The following is a 24,162-nucleotide window of genomic DNA, read 5'->3' on the forward strand; positions in this document are numbered from 1 at the left end:
CGTGGATTACAATCTGCTTAAAAGACAGGAAACAGATTGTAGGATTAAATGGTCAATTTTCTCATTGGAAAAGGGTAAACAGTGAAGTGCCTCAGGGATCTGTACTTGGACTGGTGCTTTTCAATATATATATAAATGATCTGGAAAGGAATACGACGAGTGAGGTTATCAAATATGCGGATGACACAAAATTATTCAGAGTAGTTAAATCACAAGCAGACTATGACATGTTACAGGAGGAACTTGCAAGACTGGAAGATTGGGTATCCAAATGGCAGATGAAATGTAATGTGGACAAGTGCAAGGTGTTGCATATAGGGAAAAATAACCCTTGCTGTAGTTACACAATGTTAGGTTCCATATTAGGAGCTACCACCCAGGAAAAAGATCTAGGCATCATAGTGGATAATACTTTAAAATTGTCGGCTCAGTGTGCTGCGGCAGTCAAAAAAGCAAACAGAATTTTGGGAATTATTAGAAAGGGAATGGTGAATAGAACGGAAAATGTCATAATGCCTCTGTATCGCTCCATGGTGAGACCGCACCTTGAATACTGTGTACAATTCTGGTCGCCACATCTCAAAAAAGATATAGTTGCGATGGAGAAGGTACAGAGAAGGGCAACCAAAATGATAAAGGGGATGGAACAGCTCCCCTATGAGAGAGGCTGAAGAGGTTAGGGCTGTTCAGCTTGGAGAAGAGACGGCTGAGGGGGGATATGATAGAGGTCTTTAAGATCATGAGAGGTCTTGAACGAGTAGATGTGACTCGGTTATTTACACTTTCATATAATAGAAGGACTAGGGGGCATTCCATGAAGTTAGCAAGTAGCATATTTAAGACTAATCGGAGAAAATTATTTTTCACTCAATGCACAATATAGCTCTGGAATTTGTTGCCAGTGTATGTGGTTAGTGCAGTTAGTGTAGCTGGGTTCAAAAACGTTTTGGATAAGTTCTTGGAGGAGAAGTCCATTAATGGCTATTAATCAGTTATACATAGGGAATAGCCACTGCTATTAATTTCATCAGTAGCATGGGTTTTTCTTAGTGTTTGGGTAATTGCCAGGTTCTTGTGGCCTAGTTTTGGCCTCTGTTGGAAACAGGATGCTGTGCTTGATGGACCCTTTATCTGACCCAGCATGGCAATTTCTTATGTTCTTATGTCCCACTTCATGGATGCTGTTATGGATTTCCTTGTTGTGTTCGTGCCTGCTCTTGCCCTCGCTCCACCCTCTCTACCTCTGAGGCAACTCCCTTCGGGTCTGATGGACAGTTGCTGCCACAGTTTCTCCTCGCCGTTTCTTCCTGGAGTCCCCAGGCTGGCCTTTACGTTTGGTTCACTCGGAAGTCGTGCTGGAGGTTACAGCACTGTTGATTCCGAGGATGAAGATATCTCTATCCATCAGCCTGATCGTTTTGCTGGTATTGCCATCATCTCCCTTCCAGCATTCTGTGGAAGAATTACCCAGAAGTGGACTTTGGACATTTTTTTACATCACCACTTCCACTGAAACTTCAGTGACATCCACCGCAGCTCATCCCATTGCTGCTGATGTCATCATATACTCTGCAAGATTCTTCTAAAAAAATCTCAACATCCATCTGTCATCATGTATAAAATATGAAGTTGAACTCAAGATTAGAGATTCTGGATGTTCGTACAGAGGTTGAGCTTGGATTGCCTTCTGTTTGGAAAGGCTTCGGCCCCAAATTCATCGTTTGGGAGCCTCAGACCTACTTCTTGGATAGAGATGCTTCTTCAATTCCACCTTGCACATCCTTCATAGACTGATCAGAAGAGATGTCTAAGGCCCTCTTTTAAATTGTGGAGTGGTTGAAATCTCTTCACCGGCATCAGATCTTATGAAAAGCTTTAATTTTTGCACACCCTTGTATAAATATAGCATTGTATAAATATTGCATCATATAAAACTGATTCTCCTCTATTCTCGAGATGAGCATAGATTCCTGAAAAATTTTGTGGCCAAAGAAATTACTAGAGATGTGAATCGGAACCGGTATCAGTTCGGATTCCGGTTCCGATTCACATCGTGAAATTTTTATCTTGCAGTCCGATCAGGTTTTTGTTTATCGGCTGCGCCCGAGCCGATAACCAAAAAATACAGCCGACTCTTTAAAATGAGTTTGTTAGTATCCCCCCACCCTCCGGACCCCCCCCAAAATTTTTTTAAATACCTGGTGGTCCAGCAGGGGTCCCGGGAGTATTCTCCCACGCTCGGGCCGTCGGCTGCCAGTAAACAAAATGGCACCGATGGCCCTTTACCCTTAGCATGTGACAGGGTATCTGTGCCATTGGCCGGTCCCTGTCACATGGTAGGAGCAATGGACTGCCGGCACCATCTTTAAAAATGGCATGGGCCATCCAGTGCACCTACCATGTGACAGGGGCCGACCAATGGCATCGATAGCCCCTGTCACGTGGTAAGAGCAAAGGGCCATATTGGCGCCATTTTGATTAGTGGCAGCCGACAGCACGAGCAGAGAATGCTCCTGGGACCCCCGGTATTTAAAAAAAAATTTGGGGGGAGTCCGGAGGGTGGGGGGATACTAACAAACTCATTTTAAAGGGTCAGGTTGTGTTTTTAGGTTGTGTCCTTTCTTTCCGCCCCCCCCCCCCCCCATAACAATAAGAAAACCCACTAAATTAATCGGACCCCCCGATATCTGATGATATTGAAAATATCGGACGATATTTTCAATCATCAGATGAACGATTCACATCCCTAGAAATTACAATTTTTTTGTGGTGTTTGCCGGGTGGTGCATTTGAATGGAGTCTAGTCTTCTTAGCCTTCTTCATTGTTGGTTCCACTACAACTGAGGCTTGATGCAACTATACTATCTCATAACCCATGGATATTTTGAGACAAAACTTCAGGTCCACTTTCTGAGCTGCTGTCATTTCAGAGAAGGGGTTCTTCCATGTGTTCATTAACACTGAGTCTAATACGGCATGTAAAGGCAGGGCTATGATCCCCACAGGAATATCCAGAATCTTTAGGATGCCTAAACCTCTGTATGTGGGTCTGGCATTTTTTGTACTTTCACATTCAAGGTATTTCCTAGTTTCTCCAGAAATTTGGAATATGTTAGAACTTATGCTGGAGAGGAGAGATCGGAAGGTTCTTCAGGAGTATTGGATGGAATCTCTATTTGAACTGTTTGGAGAGTTCTCCAGCGATCTGTCTGATGGAGCCTCAAATCATGGTGAGATAATTGGGTTGCACTCTCCTACTGGGTCAGGCAAAAGTGGAAGCTTCTCTGATGATGGAGGTTTTGGAATTTTGTGAAGAGAAGTTGTAGGCTCTGGAAAGTCTGAAGGGACCTTTGTTCCTGATGGGGATGTGCCAGGAATTTCAGTGGGAAAGAAAATGGCTGCACTTGAGAATGCAGAGAAGAAAAGTAACTCCTGAGAATATACAATATTTGGTCTATTGCTTGGCTAAACCGGGTATCTGGAGATAATGGGGGTGCTTCCTCTACTGGTACCAATCTGTGTTCTTGATCTACTGAATAAGGAGAAAAAGTGGATACTTAGGAAGTGTTACAGATGCCAGGAGATGGAGAAAGGCATAGGCCGGAGTGGAATCAGGGGTGAAGGTTCCGCTCAGGTATCATCATGTCTGGTATAAAGTTCTTCTTGAAGATGTGAAGACTGTCTCCTTTGAATCAACTCTAAAGAGAGACTGGAAAAGACCTGTCTTCTGCTGTGCAAAGAGTCCAAGGATGCATTGGATGCAGGCGAGTGGGTGGTGGGACTCACTTGTCCTAGAGGAGTTGGAAGGCCAGGTGCTGTAATACTTTTTCCATGGCTTTTGGCCTTTCTTGGAGCTTGCAGACTCACCAAAGTATGCTGCAGAGATGGGTATTTTGACACCTCAGATATTTTACTCTCTCTGTATGTGGTACCTATCTTCTTGGTCCAGTCATGGTTTTTTGAGCCATGTCTAAGTGTTTGCATCATCTGTGATGTATGCTTTTCCTTACTGTCACTATTTGTATTGGTGCTTTGAGAGTAGCTATTTTAGATGGGTCATGCACTGTTTGCTTAGGTGCCCCAGGTTGCTTTGGTATGTCACTCTTCTGAGCATCGCTCAACACATACTTTTTTATGTTGCATTTTGGTGCATTGTAAGTCACATGCTTCATTGCATCATGTTTAACTGTCATGTGCCGCATGCATTGTTAAGTCATGCTTCGACATGTCCTGCTTTGTATGCTTCAAGCACTTTTCTTTGACGCATTATGCTTCATAACTCTAGGCATTGTGTGCTTTGGAATGACCTGCATTGTGATCTTAGATGATATACAACATCTTATCTCTAGGTGCTGGGGCTTGCTGAGGTAATTTAGATCTTGCCTTAGACAGCACATGCAGCTTCTGTGCCAGTCCAGTGGAATTAGCTCTTCTGTGTGGGCCTGGGTGATGTACTTTAGGTCCTGGTGAGGACTGTGTCGATCTGCCTTCCAAGTTTCTTGGGGAAGGAGCACAACATCCTTATGCTGAGGAAGCTTCCGTTCCCCAAATGTCATAGATTCCTCTTCCCTCAGATGGGCAATCTTCTGGGCACTCTGTCTCTATGGTCGTGGAGACATCCACCCGCATTCATGACAATTAGCTTGGTTGTGGTCAGGCCCAAGGCAGATATAGAAATAATTATGCCCATTTGTGACAGACATAGAACCGAGGAGATCTCACAGCAGATATTTACATGGGAACTGCTGCACATGCACAGGAGAGCAAAGCTCTGCAAGCTTGGAGAGATGGCTCAGTTTTGTGCCATTGGAAGATATCACCCAAACAGCATGGCTAATTCATCCTGCTTCTCAACCAAAAAAAAGAATGCATGTGTCCAAGACAATATGTGCATATCTGTATATTTTCTATGTTCAGTGAGTTTGGTGAGAGCACCCTGAACTTTCAGATATATAGAATGCATGATGCTAGACCCCACAGTTTCCACTAATACATAAATAGAAATCAGTGTGGGCACTGGCAGGAGATGGCTACAAACATGATCCTTTGCCATGCACGACTTGAATGCCTGATCCATACCCTCAGATGGCCTCCAGCCTAGAGGGTGTAGAAGGAGGAGAAGTTCTCAGTCTGACCAACCCTTATGTAGCTCCATTTTTATGGAATGCTTTGCCTGTGGAATTGCAACATGCTACCGACCAAAAATTGTTTAAGAAGCAGGTTAAAGCATTATATTTCAATATTGTATTTAATATGTGAATTTGTTTATATATGTATATATTTTTGTTATTTAGTATTTGTATTGAATATTTTATTATGAATGGTTTTATGTAATTCACACCTGACACATATGGAGGAGGTAAAATCTAAATATTGTAAAATAAACAATAAAATAAACTCTGTCAGATCTCCCCTGTGATGCCTGTGAGGAATCTACCAGTCCTGAGGCAGTAATAGATGAGTCCCACTGTTTGTCAGAGCTTATGAACTCCTTTATATGGATAAAGTTGTACATTCAAACTCAAAATGTTCTTTCAAGAAAGGATGAGCTGACAGAAGCCATAGATGCTCAGTCTGGCATTCACACTGAAAATCTAGGAATGTTTGCTGTGGTTTTTGAACAGATGAAATCACAGACAAGACAAAAATGATTATCACTGTAAGCCAGCTTAAATATTCCAAGTTATTGACACTAGTACCTTACACCCCATCCACCAAAGCAACATCAACATCTATGCCACACAACAGAAGCCATTTCAAAGGTTCCCAGAACAGAGAAGTAAAAGTTGTAGAGGGACATTCAAGATTTTGTGGGAAGAGGCTGACTGGTGACCATCCCTGCCATTACTTCTTCAGTGCCTTCTGTAAAGGATAGCCCTTACCAGCTTCAGCCTGTTCTCTGTGGTGAAACCTATCTTGCATTTTGGGAACCATCTGAGACTATGGGCCTTATTTTCCAGACGGCTTGAACGCGATAAGGGACGTTTCGCACCCGAAAACTCCCTTATTGCATGCAATACCAAGATGATGGCGGAGTCGGCCCCGGAAGAGGAGGAGTCGGGGCATCACCGGGGCCGACTCTGCGAAGACGCCGCGGACGACAAAAAGGTAAGGCCCTTTTCGCATCCTAGTTCACGCCCAATAGCTACACCTTCTATGGTGGTGCTATTGGGTGCGAAACCGGCAGCGATCGCACCGCGGCGGTGCGATCGCTGCCAGCTAGCGCAGGATCATCCCCCGTTTCGGCCCCCCACCCCTCATTACCTAAAGTATCGCAGGCCTGCGATACTTTAGAAAATGAGGCCCTATGAGTCTTAGAACCCATGCAGTCAAATGTTTATGCAAATCATGGCAATGGCAAATAACTCATGGGTGATCCTTTATTTCCATTTGTGACTGCATTGTGCCTTAGAAATTTAGACGTGTACAAAAATGTTATAAATAATATTAACATCTGAACCTTTTGCTTGGAAATTAATTTGTGTTGTATAGATAAATGCAGAATTATTTTTTAAGTGCTGAATTGTTTGTTGGTTTGTCTCCTCTTTTACTTCCTCTTCTGTCTGTGTCTCTCTCTCTCTCCTCCATCTCTCCTCTGTCTGTACCGTAAATGTGCAATAATTCTAGCTGTTGCTGCAGCTTCAATATATCCTATTAGTTGAACTCTTGCAATAACATATCAGCTAAAAAGCAAATACTTGCTCTGAGACAGGTGTTAATAATTTGGCACTAGCAAGTGTATCCCAAATAAAATGTGGAGAAAATCTTACCACAGTGTGATGTCAAAATGGCGCATTCTCAGGGCCAACTGGCCAACATTGCAATTCAGATGACCTGAAACATGAGGATAGCAATCATCCCTCCTGCCCCTTTGAATCCCCATGGATAAGGTAAATGGAGAATGGCATGCTTCCTGGCCCTGAGACATTTGAGAAGGCTGAGGGGGGTGCACAATGGCTAGATAGATCCCATTTAGTTTTTTTTTGTTTTTGGGTTGCTTGTTTTTTTTTTTTACTGCTTATTTTTTTTTACTGTAAGGTACAGAAACAAAAACTTTAAATGACATAATACTCATGGATTAAAGAAACTTAAAAAACTAAAAGTAAAAAACTGAAATAAAATGTTGGAGGCTGAACATATCTAATAATACCCAGTGCTTATAGGTGAGATCACCACCAAGGTTTTTAATATTCGGCATGGCATTTATGTTTGTTCTTCCTAAAAAGTTAGGTGTGTTTGTGTGTGATGGGTCTTGGAGCTATTTATAGATAAACACAAAAGACATTCCATTTCTCATCTGCTTGACTTATGTAGCAGGCTTATATAGTATAGTATTTACTAGGTTTAGAGTGGGTTATCAACTTACCATCTTTCAATACCTAAAGTACCTGAATGTAATCTGCTTTGAAATGCTGAAAAAAGTGTGAAAAAGCAGAATATTAAAAAAAAAAAAATCTATATAAATAAATAAACAATAAACAATATTGCTATGACCATGTAACCCCTCTTCTCAAATTGCTACATTGAGTCCCCATTCACTTCCATCTTCAGAAAAGCTTTTCTTAGTCACCTACCAATGCAATCACTCTGCAGCAACTCATTAACTATCTTCTCTCTCTCTTTCTCTGTACCCTTCCTCGTGAACACTGTTCAGTGGTCAAGTAACTCTTATCTATACCTGTCTATTCCATTTCCATGCTTTTCACCTTGCTGCACTGTATACCTAGAATAGACTTCCTGAAACAATGTATCATGCTCCCTTTTGGGCCGTATTCAAATCCATTATAAATATTCTCCTTGCTGAGGCTGCTTTTAAATCTTAACCACATCTCTAGAAATAAATATATTTCCTGTAGATTCATGTTTATGTGTGTTTGTTTGACGACTGTAAGCTCCATGAAGTAAAGACTTTCTCGTATGTGTATCTTACAGTGCTGTGTACTTCTAGTGGCACTTTAAAAATGATAAATAGTAGTAGTAGTAGTTTGCATAGCAAGATTACAACTTGCCACTACCAATGAATGCCACATGCCAGTAGCATAAAAATTGATAGCAAAGGTTAATATTAAAAAAAAATCATAATCTAATTATATTATATGAATCTCTTTACTTAAGGCACATCAATAGAAGTCTGTATGTTCTCAGTACATTCATTCTCTTATCAAATAGGCTGAGTACCTTTGGTAATGGACACGGCACACGTAACATCTCTGTATTTGTTTAATCAGCATCTACTTAAGAGATTTGTATTCCAATATTTCACAAGTAAATATCAAGCAGGCATCCAGAAGACACACTGCTATGTTTAAATACCTGACTCCTTCCTAGTTAGTATCTCCCTTTGCAGTGTAGGATATAAAACAAATAACTTAAGAGTATGATTTGTGAAAGAAACTATCCTTAAATGGCATGGTAAAGTCACAAAATTAAAAAACATTGCACAGTTATCCTAAATCATTTATGTGTTAGTTATGATTTATTGCCCACCTTTTTGAAAGAGTAGTCACCAAGGGCAGAGTACAACAGCTTAAATAAGCCAAAACAACAGGAACATCCATGCAGTCAGGGTTGGACGATGGAGTATACGATAGTCCTCATATATAAGTTTTGCTATATGTGTATAAATGATAAATAACAACAGTATCCAAATAAATAGTACACAGTCATGGATATTGTTACATGCCACCCAAACTGTGGTAGGGGGAACAAGGGAGAGTAGATAGCTGAGTGGCAGAGGACAGGCAGGGGGTAGGACATGAGAATAGAGACATTTAAACTGCAGCCAGAAGAGCCCCTGAGTTCTGCAGTAAGACTATACAAAATGGTACTACATTGTCTGGAAAGGGCATGTGATACAAGGAGAATACAGTGGCACTTTATAAAGGGCATGTCTCCAATAAAATGCTCATAAAGAAACTACTTAATAAACTCATTGGGGTGCTGATATTTAAACTGCAAATCCTCTGACCTTTGTATAATCATGTCCATTGTGTACTGTTTGTTTTCATTACTTTATTTTAGTTTGATTATATTTACAGAGGATACAGCCACAGAGAAAAGATGCACATAATGATATGATAATGAACCAGTATTCTTGCTTTAAAGGATATCCTGTCCACTTGTGTATGAGAAAACAAAGCTTTAAAATTGAGTTTAGCAGGATAACAGGTGACATAGAAATAAGAATATCTGTAGCTGTGCTCCCAGTAAAGCTTGACAAGATGAGTTTTATAGATTTAGAAATAGAAACTGTCAACACATTTGAAGAAATAAACAATATGAACATCTAAATATTATGTGATGGAATTTACAGAATACAAGGGACATTTACAGGTAGAATGAATATGAGAAAAAATAACAATATCACCACAACAGCTGTATGAATATTAAGGAGTGCCAACTCTTACTAGTATTTTTTTTTTCAAAAACTATCATTACCAATTGTTTTATTTTTGGGGAAAAGAAAGAGCAAATTACAGACCTTAAAAATGCACATACAAACAATGTAAACTTTCTTTATTTCAAAACATAAAGCTGGTTGACTTGATTTTCCAAAGAATTAATAACAGAAAAAAGATGAACAGAGCAAAACTTGTTAAGGAACATTCTCTTAGTATAGGTATGATATACATAGACTTAAATAAAACAAAACAGATTAGGAAGTAATATACTCATCTTGCATAAAATGATAAGACTGTCTCAGTAGAAGTTATTAGGGATGTGAATCGTTTTAGGACGATTAAAATTATCGTCCGATAATTTTAATATCGTCTTAAACCGTTATGGAACACAATACAATACAGATTCTAACGATTTATCGTTATAAATCGTTAGAATCGTGAGCCGGCACACTAAAACCCCCTAAAACCCACCCCGACCCTTTAAATTAAATCCCCCACCCTCCCGAACCCCCCCCCAAATAACTTAAATAACCTGCGGGTCCAGCGGCGGTCCGGAACGGCAGCAGTCCGGAACGGGCTCCTGCTCTGAATCTTGTCGTCTTCAGCCGGCGCCATTTTCCAAAATGGCGCCGAAAATGGTGGCGGCCATAGACGAAAAAGATTGGACGGCAGGAGGTCCTTCCGGACCCCCGCTGGACTTTTGGCAAGTCTCGTGGGGGTCAGGAGGCCCCCCACAAGCTGGCCAAAAGTTCCTGGAGGTCCAGCGGGGGTCAGGGAGCGATTTCCCGCCGCAAATCATTTTCGTACGGAAAATGGCGCCGGCAGGAGATCGACTGCAGGAGGTCGTTCAGCGAGGGTTCCGGCGCCTCGCTGAACGACCTCCTGCAGTCGATCTCCTGCCGGTGCCATTTTCCGTACGAAAACGATTCGCGGCGGGAAATCGCTCCCTGACCCCCGCTGGACCTCCAGGAACTTTTGGCCAGCTTGTGGGGGGCCTCCTGACCCCCACGAGACTTGCCAAAAGTCCAGCGGGGGTCCGGAAGGACCTCCTGCCGTCCAATCTTTTTCGTCTATGGCCGCCGCCATTTTCGGCGCCATTTTGGAAAATGGCGCCGGCTGAAGACGACAAGATTCAGAGCAGGAGCCCGTTCCGGACCGCTGCCGTTCCGGACCGCCGCTGGACCCGCAGGTTATTTAAGTTATTTGGTGGGGGATTTAATTTAAAGGGTCGGGGGTGGGTTTTAGGGGGTTTAATGTGCCGGTTTTTCGATTTTTCGATTTTTCGATTTTTAACGATTTTTAACGATTTTTCACGATATTTTACCCCCCCAAATGGCAACAATACGATTCCCTCCCCCTCCCAGCCGAAATCGATCGTTATGACGATCGAGGACACGATTCACATCCCTAGAAGTTATGTTGTACATAGATGGGAATCTGCCAACGTCCAATACTTTTCCAACAAAACTACTAAGAGTAGGGAAAGTGAGGAAGTTGTTAGCATGTGAATAACTACAATATATCACTAAAATAATGGTAACAACTTCACATCTTATAAGCATACCTGGGAACTTTTGATTTGCAGACACCCTGAGAATGTGGCAGATTAGTGTGTGTGTGTGTGGGGTGGGGGGGGGGGGCGAGGCGGTGCCCACATGCCCACAGACTCTCTCAGATACACACATTAATACACTCACATGTTCACTCTCATACTCTGTTTCACACGCACATACATGCTCATTTTCATATAGCCACATTCACTCTCACCTCTCATTCACTCACAGACTCTCACACACATGCACACTCACTCAGTTCTCCCCCTTTTCCATAAACACACTCACCTCAGTAACAGCAATCCAAACACCCTCTACTGCCAAGCACTTTGGGGTAGATTTTCAGAGCCCTGCTCGCCTAAATCCGCCCAAAACCGGGCGGATTTAGGCGAGCAGGGCCCTGCGCGCCGGGAAGCCTATTTTACATAGGCCTCCCGGCGCGCGCAGAGCCCCGGGACTCACGTAAGTCCCGGGGTTCTCGGAGGGGGGCGTGTCGGGGGCGTGTCGGGGGGCGGGCCCGGTCGTCGCGGCGTTCCGGGGGCGTGTCGGCAGCGTTTTGGGGGCGGGTACGGGGCGGGGCTACGGCCCGGGGGCGTGGCCGCGCCCTCCGTACCCGCCCCCAGGTCGCGGCCCGGCGCGCAGCAGGCCCGCTGGCGCGTGGGGATTTACGTCTCCCTCCGGGAGGCGTAAATCCCCCGACAAAGGTAAGGGGGGGGTGTAGACAGGGCCGGGTGGGTGGGTTAGGTAGGGGAAGGGAGGGGAAGGTGAGGGGAGGGCAAAGGAAAGTTCCCTCCGAGGCCGCTCCGATTTCGGAGCGGCCTTGGAGGGAACGGGGGGAGGCAGCGCGGCTCGGCGCGCGCAGGCTATACAAAATCGATAGCCTTGCGCGCGCCGATCCAGGATTTTAGTGGATACGCGCGGCTCCGCGCGTATCTACTAAAATCCAGCGTACTTTTGCTTGAGTCTGATGCGCAAGCAAAAGTAGGCTGATCGCGCTTCTTTTAAAATCTACCCCTTTGTGAATTAACAAACAAATAAAAAAAGGAACCTAGAACCTTGCCATATTATACCAGCACAGTCTCAGGATTCAAACAGAAGCAACCTTGTCTATGAAAAGGCAGCAATGCAAATATTATAACAGGTTCTAGAACACTAATACACCACCTATGGGGAAACAGACCAAGCCGTGCTGCTACGAATCCCTACAGAGAAGCTACACACTAACAGAAATACTGCACCTCAGTCACATATGCAGAATGTAGAATAACCCTTGCCTAAAATAGAATAAGGGACTACAAATTAATAACAGAAACATGCAAATACAACTGAAATGGAACGGCCGAGAAACCAGACTGAACAATGGAATTCTGAAGAAAGAGAAAAATACAAATATATAATACACATTTCCAAAGCTATCATATGCCAATCAATAAAAAATCAAAATAAAATGAGTTAGGGTTTGTTTTTTTTGTTGTTGGTTTTTTTACCTTTGTTGTCTGATCTTATTTTTCTAACTGGGTGGACCAAACCTTTTTTTTTTTTTTTGCTCCTCGTTCTTTTCCCAATTCCTTCTTCTAGGACTATGTTTCTGTTTCTTCTTCTTCCCTTTCTCCCTCAAGCACACACACAGGTTCTCACTCTCATACTCTGTCTCCATCTCACATGCAAACAGGCTCTCACTCACACCTGCTGTCTCCATCTCACACATACACACAGCTCTCATTCTCACATGCTGTTTTTCTTTATCATGCATATACAATATGTCTTTCTTATACACAAGCATTCTCTTTCACACACATACCAATCAGGTCCCAGTCTCCCCCTCACCTCTAGGCCTGGTTCGTGGCAGCCCTGCTGCTGGGCCTCCTCTTCTGGGCTTCCAAGGGATAGGATCCATGGCAGCCCTGCTACAGGGCCATTTATTTGGACACCATAGAGAGCTAATAGGATGAACCATTAGGGATGTGCAGCCAAAACATGTTCGTTGCATTCGTGATACATATTCGTCAGGGGTCATTTCCATTGCATTCGGACGTATGGCGCCCCAATACGTTGATATGTGAATTTGTTTTCCGGTTCCCATTAAAGTCAATGGGGGAAGGATTTCCAGCCTATTTTTGGCTGCAGAATTGGGGTTTTATTATCAATTTTGATCAGACTTCTGGGGAGCAATCATCACAACAACAAAAGAGCTCCAAGGTACTTGACTGTGGCAAAGTGGCACCAAAGTGGCATAAATAGCCTAAGGCACTGTAAAGGTGCAAAGGGGTACCAGAAGTGGCAAGAGTGCAGCAAGAGTGTCAAAAACACACCACAGCTTCAATAGAGAGCACCGATAACAGATGCATGAACCCTCGAAGGCAGCACGACAGGCGAAGCAGCAAGACAAGTGGCATTGACATCCTACAGCACTATGAAGGGGGAACAGAGCAAGCAGAAAGTCTAGCACCAACACACTGAGGAATCATGAAAGTGGCAATAACACCACAAGGAGTTAAGTGAGTCATCTGGTAACTGGCAGCAAGGCAGAGTGGCAGAAAGTTGATAGGGGCAAGACAGGCTGGCAGAGCCGAGGTAGTCAGGTCTCTGTGGTTTGATAAGGGAAAGACAAGGAAGCAAGACAAGGTGAAGCTCAGCATGTGGTGGGACTGTCAAATGGGCATACTGTGCACCCGACCCATCTTGAAACAGGGACCAGGGAGTCTAACATGAGTGCTAGGACCTGAAACATGATGAACTATGCCTGGGTGGAGTGGAGCATCTGCGGGTGCCGATTTTGGTGGTAGTAGGAAATATTAAAACAAGAGCCCCGGGAAGAGTTACCTTTCCTATAAGCAGGAAAGGGCTCCCTAGAATGGGTTCACCCCTAAACAGCGGTTCAACATGGCTCAGAGGGTAGAAACAGGCAGGCTATACCCGGGGAGAGTTCCCTTTCCTTTGCGCAGGAAAGGGCTCCCTAGAATGGGTTCGCCCCTAAACAGCAGTTCAACATGGGTCAGAGGGTAGAAACAGGCAGGCTACACCCGGGGAGAGTTCCCTTTCCTTTGCACAGGAAAGGGCTCTCTAGAATGGGTTCGCCCCTAAACAGTGGTTCAACATGTGTCAGAGGGTTGAAACAGGCAGGCTGGACCACCAGGGGCTTTTGGAAAGTCTTGGGTGACACTCCTGACCTCCACAAGACTTGCCAAAAGTCCAGCGGGGGTCCGGGAGCGACCTCCTGCACTCGGACCGTCGGCTGCCAGTATTCAAAATGGTGCCGATAGCTTTCGCCCTTACTATGTCACAGGGGCTACCGGTACCATTGGTCATCCCCGTCACATGGTAGGAGCACAAGATGGCGCCAGCCATCCATTGCTCCTACCATGTGACAGGATCCGGCCAATGGCACGGATATCCTGTCACATGGTAAGGGCAAAGGGCCATGAGCACCATTTTGATTAGTGGCGGCCGACGGATCAGGAGTGGGAGGATGACTCGGAGTGGGAGATTGCTCCCAGGACCCCCACTGGACCACCAGGTACCTGTAAAATGTTTTTTGGGGGGTCGGGAGGTTGGGGGAAGCTAAGGGGTTAGCTTTAGAGGGTTGGGTTGGGTTTTTTGTTTATTGGCTGGGGCGCAGCTGATAAACAAAACAGCGATCGGGCCCGATGGGAAAAAACCCACATGTGAATCGGAACCGGAATCGGAACCGGTTCCGATTCACATCTCTATCAGTCACACTCTGTGCCTGTGCTGACTGCTCTTCCTCCTCATCATCATCAGTTTTATCTCTCCCCTGCAGCACTGAAGTTGAGGCTAAGCAGAACTAACTAATCCTCCTAAACCTTCTTCAGCTATTACTTCTTCCATTTCTGATGATGAGAATCCCACACAAGATGATTCTTCATCGGAATCAGAAGCAAACAGTGTCGCACTGCTGCTTTTGGGTCTTAGCCTCCCTTCCCTCACATCCAAAACAACAGGGTCAGAAACAGGTGGTTGTGGTGCATCATCTTTAAATTTCTCAGTGAAACGCCAAGAAGAAAATGTGTGGCACGCCGCTTACTTAAGGTATAAATAGTACAGAGGAACAGCATCACAGAGCACTGAGAGCAGCGATTGGCTGCATTAGAAAAATGCTTAGCTCTGATACGTTGCCTTGCCATTCTGGTCTCCTTCCCAATGGGTTTGACCCACTCTATGACAGGGCTGTGAGGTCACTTATGACTCACAGGAAAGGGCTGGTTTTTGCTATGGATACTCCCACATGGCCTTCTCCTATTTCAAATATCTGCTAAGAAATCACTGCAAACCAAAAGAATGAAACTAATATGATATGTTTCATTCATGGGGGATCGCCATGCATTTCGCAAACCGACAAATCAAACAAACAGGGAATTATGCATTGAGGATTGCACATCCGTTGAAAACGAATGCACACCACTAGTATGTGTATCTATACCACCTAAGGATGTAAGGCACCAAGATATGTATGCTGGACTTCTGGGATAGGAAGCTAATATATGGGCTCCAAATCTGGTGAATGATATATCAATATTTATCATGACTCAGTTCAGCTAACTTTAGTTCTATTCACATTATCTGATGCATCTGAATTTTCCAGAATGTCTTGCCAGGAAATCAAGTCTAAGGCCAGTGTAACAAGACACACTTTCTAGCCAATAGACAGGCCTTTCACAAAAGGAAACTAGTATTTTTCACTCCTATAGTTCATTCCAGTACACCTAGAATGCATAGTTTAACAGCAGATAAAGATGATATGGTCCATCCAATCTGCCCAGCAAACTGCTTATGCTTGTAACTGCTGTTCTATTCAGGTTACCACTGTGTCTTCTATTAAGAGTAATAACTGTCGCTCCATGCAAGTAACCCCCCATGCCTTCTATTAACTGTCAGAGAGCTTCTGAAAATAGATCCTTTTCTGCAAAATCCAATAGGATCCTTTTCTGCAAAATCCAATAGGATGATCCAATAGGAGGATCCAATAGGATCCTTTTCTGCAAAATCCAATAGGAGGATGACAGCATCACTTGATACAGATGACAACTATAGTCAAGTTAAAAGGATGCTTCACCATGATTTGTCCTTCATCTGACCTCCTTGCCAATTCATCTCACTTTGTCTTCGATGAGGCTGCAATGTCACACAGGAAAGAGTTGGTTGCTATAGTTTCCAGTCAGCCCCTGACTGTGCCTGCTGTTTGCTTAGTAAAGCCGTAGATTTGAATGGGCCATAAACTTGAATGGGAGACATAAACAAGTGAGACAAACATATTTTGTTTTAAATTCTAGAGATGTGTTTAGTTTTTACATGTCGGCTCGGGCTTCGGCTCAGGCAACCCGTGGAAAAGTTTGTTTTCCAGGTCTTTTTTTTTTGTTTGGCGATTTTTTACTAAAAATGAAAAATTCACCCCAACCCATAAAATTTAGTTTATTATAACCCCCTTACCCTCTGTACCCCCCCAAAACTTGCCTAAATTCCGTGGTAGTCCAGCTGGGGTCCGGGAGTGATCTCCCGCGCTTGGGCTGTCGGCTGCCAGTAAACAAAATGGCGCCTGTGGCCCTTTGCCCTCAAGGGCTACCGGTGCCATTGGTCAGCCCCTGTCACATGGAAGGAACAATAGATGGCCTGCGCCATTTTCTAAGATGGCGCTGGCCGTCCATTGCTCCTTCCAATTGACAGGGGCCGACCAATGTCACCGGTAACCCCTGTCACATGGTAAAGGGCAAAGGGCCACGGCACCATTTTGTTTACTGGCAGCTGATGGCCCGAGCATGGGAGATCGCTCCTGGGATCCCTGCTGGACCACCACGGAGTTTAGACAAGTTTTAGGGGGTCCAGAGGGTGGGGGAGTTGTAATAAACTAAATTTTAAGGGTTGTGGTTGGTCTGTTTTTTTTAAATAAAGGTGCCCCTCCCCCCGTGTTAACCCGAACAATGAATTTTCTCAGAGGTTCGGGGAAAATCTGTCTTGGGATGTGGGTCATCCTATCCATGCCGAATTGGACAATTTCTTTGAAATTTTCCAATTTGGCAAAAACGAATGCACATCTCTATTAAATTCATGATCATTCATCATTCATTTCAGGGGGTTTAAGAAACAATGGACTTATTTGTTTCAAATTAATTCACATTCCTATACTTTAATATTAGTGGTGGTGGCCATGCTGAGATTTAATACAGATGTTATACAGCTAGCTAACCATGTGAAAGTACTCATCAAAACATGGTGAGATAAATTCACTATATTCAATGATTTTCTCCTCATTCAGATACTGGATTGGGATTCTGTCTCCAAATTGATTTGTTTTGTGCATTCCATGACAGGAATGCACCACACTTGAAAGCCATGCTATGTTCGATATGATGCCAGTCTGTCAGATTTACTGCATGTGGCATGGTTTCCTCCATGAGTACTGACATTCAAAAAAGTTGTGGAGCATTGTAGTCCAGCCAGCCGACATGTATAATGGATATGAACTGAAAGGTGGGAGGGTACCTGCAGGAGTGGAATAGGTGAAGGGAGCACACTTTGGGGCGGATTTTAAAAGCCCTGCTCGCGTAAATCCGCCCGGATTTACGCGAGCAGGGCCTTGCGCGCTGGCGCGCGCAGAGCCCCGGGACTTGCGTAAGTCCCGGGGGTTTTGTCGGGGGCGTGTCGGGGGCGGGGCCGATCGACGCGGCGTTTTGGGGGCGGGACGCGGTGTTTCAGGGGCGGGCCCTGGGGCATGGCCGTGCCCTCCAGAACCGGATTTACGCCTCCCTCTGGGAGGCGTAAATCCGTGGACAAAGGTGAGGGGGGGGGTTTAGATAGGGCCGGGGGGGGGGGGAAGTGGGTTAGGTAGAGGAAGGGAGTGGAAGGTGAGGGGAGGGCGAAAGAGAGTTCCCTCCGAGGCCGCTCCGATTTCGGAGCGGCCTCGGAGGGAACGGAGGCAGGCTGCGCGGCTCGGCGCGCGGCGGCTGCCCCAAATCGGCAGCCTTGCACGCGCCGATCCTGGATTTTAGAAGATACGTGCGGCTACGCGCGTATCTACTAAAATCCAGCGTACTTTTGTTTGCGCCTGGAGCGCGAACAAAAGTACGCAAACGCGCCGTTTTTAAAAATCTACCCTTTTCTGTTTTGGCACAACTACAGGTCTTGCCAGTAGGTGATGCAGTGGCGTAGCCCTTGTATGTGACAGTTGGGTTTTACTGTTACATTTGGCAGAGGATTTTGAGAATATGACAGTGGTACAGTGGCTTAGTGACTGTATTATGCATGTTAAAGAAAGGTGTGTAGTTAATGTCCTGTGAATGCAGTCCCTTTAATAAGAGCACAACTATGAATGAAGAATACAAAGTAAAGAGTGCATAGATGGGAAATATATATATATATATATATATATATATATATATATATATATATATGCATACTGTACATGTTTTTTTACAATTGGATACATTTTGGATTGCATGCTTAAGTTTGTCATGTCTTGCAGCATGCTAAGGCCTTGTTGATTAGTTTTGTGATTGTAATAAGCATATTATTTCTGTGTGGGTAAATCCTGTGGTTTGACTCATTGATTCCTATAGAGTTGAGGCAAACACATTTTAAAGAAAGCATGTAAATAAATAAGGTGATGTGAGGATAGAAGTATGGGGAGGGGTTTTATCTTTATATAATGCTGGCATCATTGTCCAAGCATTAGGGATGTGCAGAGCAAAATTTTATGTTCATATTTTTTATGTCCGAAAGGGGGTCCCACTTGCGGCCAATATGGACATAAAAAAAATCCAATGAGTTGGGTATATGTACATATGTGCAAAAAAAAAAATTAAACCCCCTCACCCTCCTTAATCCCCCCCCCAGACTTACCACAACTCCCTGGTGATCGAGCGAGGAGTGAGGACGTCATTTCTGCAATCCTTGGCGAGAAGCATGTGACGTCGGTGGCACGTCGAGTGACGCGGCGTCACGTGATTCCCGGCTCGTTCGCGCCGGACGGCTCGTTCGGCCCAAAAAGAACTTTTGGCCAGCTTGGGGGGGCCTCCTGACCCCCCCAAGCTGGCCAAAAGTTCTTTTTGGGCCGAACGAGCCGTCCGGCGCGAACGAGCCGGGAATCACGTGGCGCCGCGTCACTCAGACGCGACGTCACGTGATTCCCGGCAAGTTCGCGCCGGACGGCTCGTTCGGCCCAAAAAGAACTTTTGGCCAGCTTGGGGGGGCCTCCTGACCCCCTCAAGCTGGCCAAAAGTTCTTTTTGGGCCGAACGAGCCGTCCGGCGCGAACTTGCCGGGAATCACGTGACGTCGGCGTCACGTGATTCCCGGCTTGTTCGCGCCGAACGAGCCGTCCGGCGCGAACTTGCCGGGAATCACGTGACGTCGCGTCTGAGTGACGCGGCGCCACGTGATTCCCGGCTCGTTCGCGATTTCCCACATATCGAACATATCTATGTTCGATATGTGGGAAATCCGATCGTTTATGTCGAATCAATTTTTTAAGTAAAAAAAAAATATGAGTTGCGTTTTACTAATGCGGTCAATCCGAATGCACACCCCTACCAAGCATGCTCCATGAAGTTTCCTTAACATTTTCTGTCAGCCATCACAGAGTGAGTTTACTACATCTGAGAAGGAATAATCAAATTCATGCGTAGAGGAATGAAGTAGCTAAGGCATGCCATGGATTGGAACTGGTGGTCTTAAGGTGCTTTATTATATATTCAGAACCAAATTTTCTACTCTTCAGTCTCCTTAGTGTTCTCCATTCTGGTTTTGAATATCATCCATTTTTTTCCCAAATAGCTCTTCCCATCACCCTCCTTTTCAAACCTATATTTGTTTATGCTTTGTTGTAGATCATTTCTCTCTCAGTTTATAATCTGCAGAATGTAAATCAGCTATAGGGTCAATTTTCAAAGAGCAACTGAATGGGAATAACACCTGGATAATTTTAGCCTGTTATTTTTAAACACATTTTCAGTGGAACCTAATATTGAGGTTTTCAACTGAGAATTTGCTTAAATCTAGCCCAGCAAATGTGACCATGGAGAGACTGATAATAGTCATGTCCAACTTCAACCTCACCTTCCATCATAGCTATGACTAGGGATGTGAATCGTTTTTCGACGATTAAAATTATCGTCCGATAATTTTAATATCGTCTTAAACCGTTATGGAACACAATACAATAGAGATTCTAACGATTTATCGTTATAAATCGTTTGAATCGTGAGCCGGCACACTAAAACCCCCTAAAACCCACCTGACCCTTTAAATTAAATCTCCCACCCTTCCCGAACCCCCCCCAAATGACTTAAATAACCTGGGTGTCCAGCGGCGGTCCGGAACGGCAGCGGTCCGGAACGGGCTCCTGCTATTGAATCTTGTTGTCTTCAGCCGGCGCCATTTTCCAAAATGGCGCCGAAAAATGGCGGCTGCCATAGAACAACACGATTCCACGGCAGGAGGTCCTTCCGGACCCCCGCTGGACTTTTCGCAAGTCTTGCGCTGAACGACCTCCTGCAGTCGATCTCCTGCCGGCGCCATTTTCCGTACGGAAAACGATTCGCGGCGGGAAATCGCTCCCTGACCCCCGCTGGACCTCCAGGAACTTTTGGCCAGCTTGGGGGGGGCCTCCTGACCCCCACAAGACTTGCCAAAAGTCCAGCGGGGGTCCGGAAGGACCTCCTGCCGTGGAATCGTGTTGTTCTATGGCCGCCGCCATTTTTCGGCGCCATTTTGGAAAATGGCGCCGGCTGAAGACAACAAGATTCAATAGCAGGAGCCCGTTCCGGACCGCTGCCGTTCCGGACCGCCGCTGGACACCCAGGTTATTTAAGTCATTTGGGGGGGGTTCGGGAGGGTGGGAGATTTAATTTAAAGGGTCGGGGGTGGGTTTTAGGGGGTTTTCATGTGCCGGCTCACGATTTTACGATTTTTCACGATATTTTACCCCCCCCAAACGGCAACAATACGATTCCCTCCCCCTTCCAGCCGAAATCGATCGTTAAGACGATCGAGGACACAATTCACATCTCTAGCTATGACAGCCTCCTAATAACAACTGCCATCCTCCATGCCAGCTCATTTTCAATCAAATCACATTAATCTAATACTTTCAGTTTCAAGTATGTCTACTATTGAGTTTTACTGCTTATTCTTAGGACCCATTTTTTTTTCTTTTAAATAATCATGGTCTATAGGTATAGGGAAAATAAATATTGTAGAGATGGTATAAAATAAAGTGGTAAAATGTAAATTTTGACCCCTGATCTATCACTTTCTCTCCTTTTTCATTTCCTAATCACTGTCACTTTGGGTTTAGTGGTTGCAAACAGCAAAAAACAGGACACAGTCTTACCAACCAGAATGAATTTTCTCAACAAGAGGATTCAGTAAATTTCATTGAAAATGGATATGGAAATAGATCAAATTACAGTTATTCATGAATCCCTACCATATTTCTAAACATGTTCCCCAAATTGTTTCTAGTTACTTTTTTTAAATAAGAGGAAACACTATCACTTCTCTTCCTCTTGTAGTTATGGGTCATTTTAACTCTAAATTAATTTAAAAAAACTGTGAATAACTAGTGGATTTGTTCCAGTTTCTGAATTGCTTAGTATGAGGTGTCTGACTTAAAATATTTTCTTCTTCTGTAGGTTTTTCTGACAGAATACTCTGGTCCACTGCTAATCTACCTGCTTTTCTATGCTCGTCTTGCAAGTATTTACAACATTGAAGAAAGTAACGAAAGCATCCGCCATCCAGTGGTTCAGTAAGTAATAATCAAACTCCTTATTGTATGTGCTACGTGAAACAGGAAATAGTCTCCTAAGCGATGATGCTTTTAGATATTTGAGAAAAAGAATGCAGAATCTGCAAGAAATGAAAACTTAATAGGGCATGTAATTCTGGCAGGAACATACCACATTTGGTTAGTTCCATACTTTTCACATGCCTTATAAATGTAATTGACAGACTAATGGAATGGGTCCAAGAATGATCCATATAAGATCAAAATGAAAGTCTCTGCTTCAAAAAGAATCTAATCTTGCGTTAGAATTCAGTTTGAGGAATTATAATATTGGATGGCAGATTGCAAATACTTTAAAACCTGCACTTAAAACATGGCATGTGAAAAACCTATGACATGCATATTTCTAATCATTCCTTCATTGAATATTCATCTTCATGTATGTATCTATGAAAAACCTGAAACCATAAAAAAAATTGCTGAAAGAGTCAACACTTGATTAGTTTTTGTATCTCTGAGTAATTTGTAAATGTTTTGTCCTGTAGGATTAGCTTTTAACCAAGTATTTTTTCACTTGTAAACATTCATCTCGTAGCTTTCCAGTATTTAATGATCAATTGTAAGGAAAGCAGAATATTCAAAAATAATTGTCTAACTAGAAGGGATACAACATTCTCTGTTTCCAGTATGTTTGTGAAATGCTGCAATTTGCAAGCACATCCAAAAGTGACCTTTAAAAGATAGGAGAGGTAAAGAAAGGGTGGAAAAAGGGACAAATAATGGTAAGAAGGACAGAGGAAAAACTCTTCAATCATTTGGGGGTTCGGAGGATGAATATGTTCAGGGTTTTGCTGAATATTAAGAGTAATAAAAAGATACATTTGGAAAACTGTGTCCAAAAAGATATTCAGCATGGTTCAAAAAGCAGGAGATGAAGTCATTTGGCTATTTGTTTTACATTACCATCAATGGGAGTAGCAATGAATCCTATCTTGAGTTCTAAAATTGGGGAATGAGATTTTCTATCCAAGTTTAATGAAATTTGCAGGCAGCATCAGCAGATGAGGGAAGAGAACGCCAACATGCCAAGAGGGTCATGAAAAGCCAAGGCACATGGCAAGGCAAATAGGCTCATAAGAACACAAGAAGATATAAGAAATGACATGCTGGGTCAGACCAGCCCTCCGACAGTGGCTAATTAATGTCACAAGTATCTGGAAGATCCCATAAAGTATATCTGTTTCCAGTTACTCACATCCAGGGATAGCAATGGCTTTCCTTAGTCTACCTGGCTAATAATGAGTTTTTGTGTTATGGACTTTTTCTCTAAATATGCTAATTACCTTGACCATGTCCTCCGGCAACAGATTCTACAACTTAACCATGCACTGAGTAAAAAAGTACTTTCTACTATTAGTTTTATCTGCTGATTATTAATTTCATGGAGTGTCCCTTTGTTTTAGTATTTTTTGAAAGGGTTAATATCTGTCCTATTTTACTCACTCTACCTCATTCATGATTTTACAAATACATATATATATATATATATATATATATATATATATATATATATATATATATGATAAAGGAGATGGAATGACTTTACTATGAAGAGCAGCTACTCAGGCTAGGTATCTTCATTTTGGATAAGAGATGGCTGAGGAAAGATATAATAGAAATTTGTAAAATCATGAATGAGGTGGAGTGAGTAAAATAGGACAGATATTGACCCTTTCAAAAAATACTAAAACGGGACACTCCAGGAAATTAATAATCAGCAGATAATAAAACTAATAGTAGAAAGTACTTTTTTACTCAGTGCATGGTTAAGCTGTGGAATCTGTTGCCAGAGGACATGGTCAAGGTAATTAGCATATTTAAATAAAAAGTCCATAACACAAAAACTCATTTTTAGCCAGGTAGACTAAGGAAAGCCTTAGCTATCCCTGGATATTGCTATTCTCTGCACCTTTTCAAGATTTGTTATGTCTGCTTTGAGATGGGGTGACCACAATGGCAAACAATACTCGATAAGGGTGTGCAGGGTAAAAAAATGCATTTTTGTTATTTGGTTTGTTTTAGGGATTTTTTTTTCCCATGAATTTCAGATCTTGGAATGCTTGATTCATTTCATTTGAGTGAAAAAATAAATTAAACAAACAAAAAAAGACAAAAAACCAAAAGTGTTGCCTCCGAAGGCCTTCTATGCACCCTAAAAATTGCTGGGGCCAGGATCCCCCTCTGATCCCACTTACCCAATCTGGTGGGGATCTGCTGGCAAGGCCTAGTCTTAGGCCAAGGCCATGATAGATCACCATGACCTCAGCCTTGGCCTACTCAACACCGACCCTCAACCTTGGCCTAAGCCAGGACCGGGGCCCAGATCTGACACTGCAGTCTGGCCCAGAGGCTGGTACCCAATGCCATGTCCTTGACCCAGACCTAGGCCCAAGTCCAATGCCAGCCCA

At 43.7% G+C, this 24,162-nt stretch overlaps 1 protein-coding gene across 1 annotated transcript in view; it reads left to right on the forward strand.

Annotated features, from left to right (window-relative positions):
- TECRL (trans-2,3-enoyl-CoA reductase like) overlaps positions 1-24,162 on the forward strand; it is a 423,008-nt gene that overhangs the window by 147,649 nt on the left and 251,197 nt on the right. Inside the window, exon 5 of the mRNA XM_029600902.1 lies at positions 21,600-21,715. Coding sequence (XP_029456762.1) covers positions 21,600-21,715 — 116 coding nt within the window. The remainder of the gene's footprint in view (positions 1-21,599; positions 21,716-24,162) is intronic.

The sequence above is a fragment of the Rhinatrema bivittatum genome, chromosome 1, assembly GCF_901001135.1.
Source record: "Rhinatrema bivittatum chromosome 1, aRhiBiv1.1, whole genome shotgun sequence".
NCBI lineage: Eukaryota > Metazoa > Chordata > Amphibia > Gymnophiona > Rhinatrematidae > Rhinatrema > Rhinatrema bivittatum.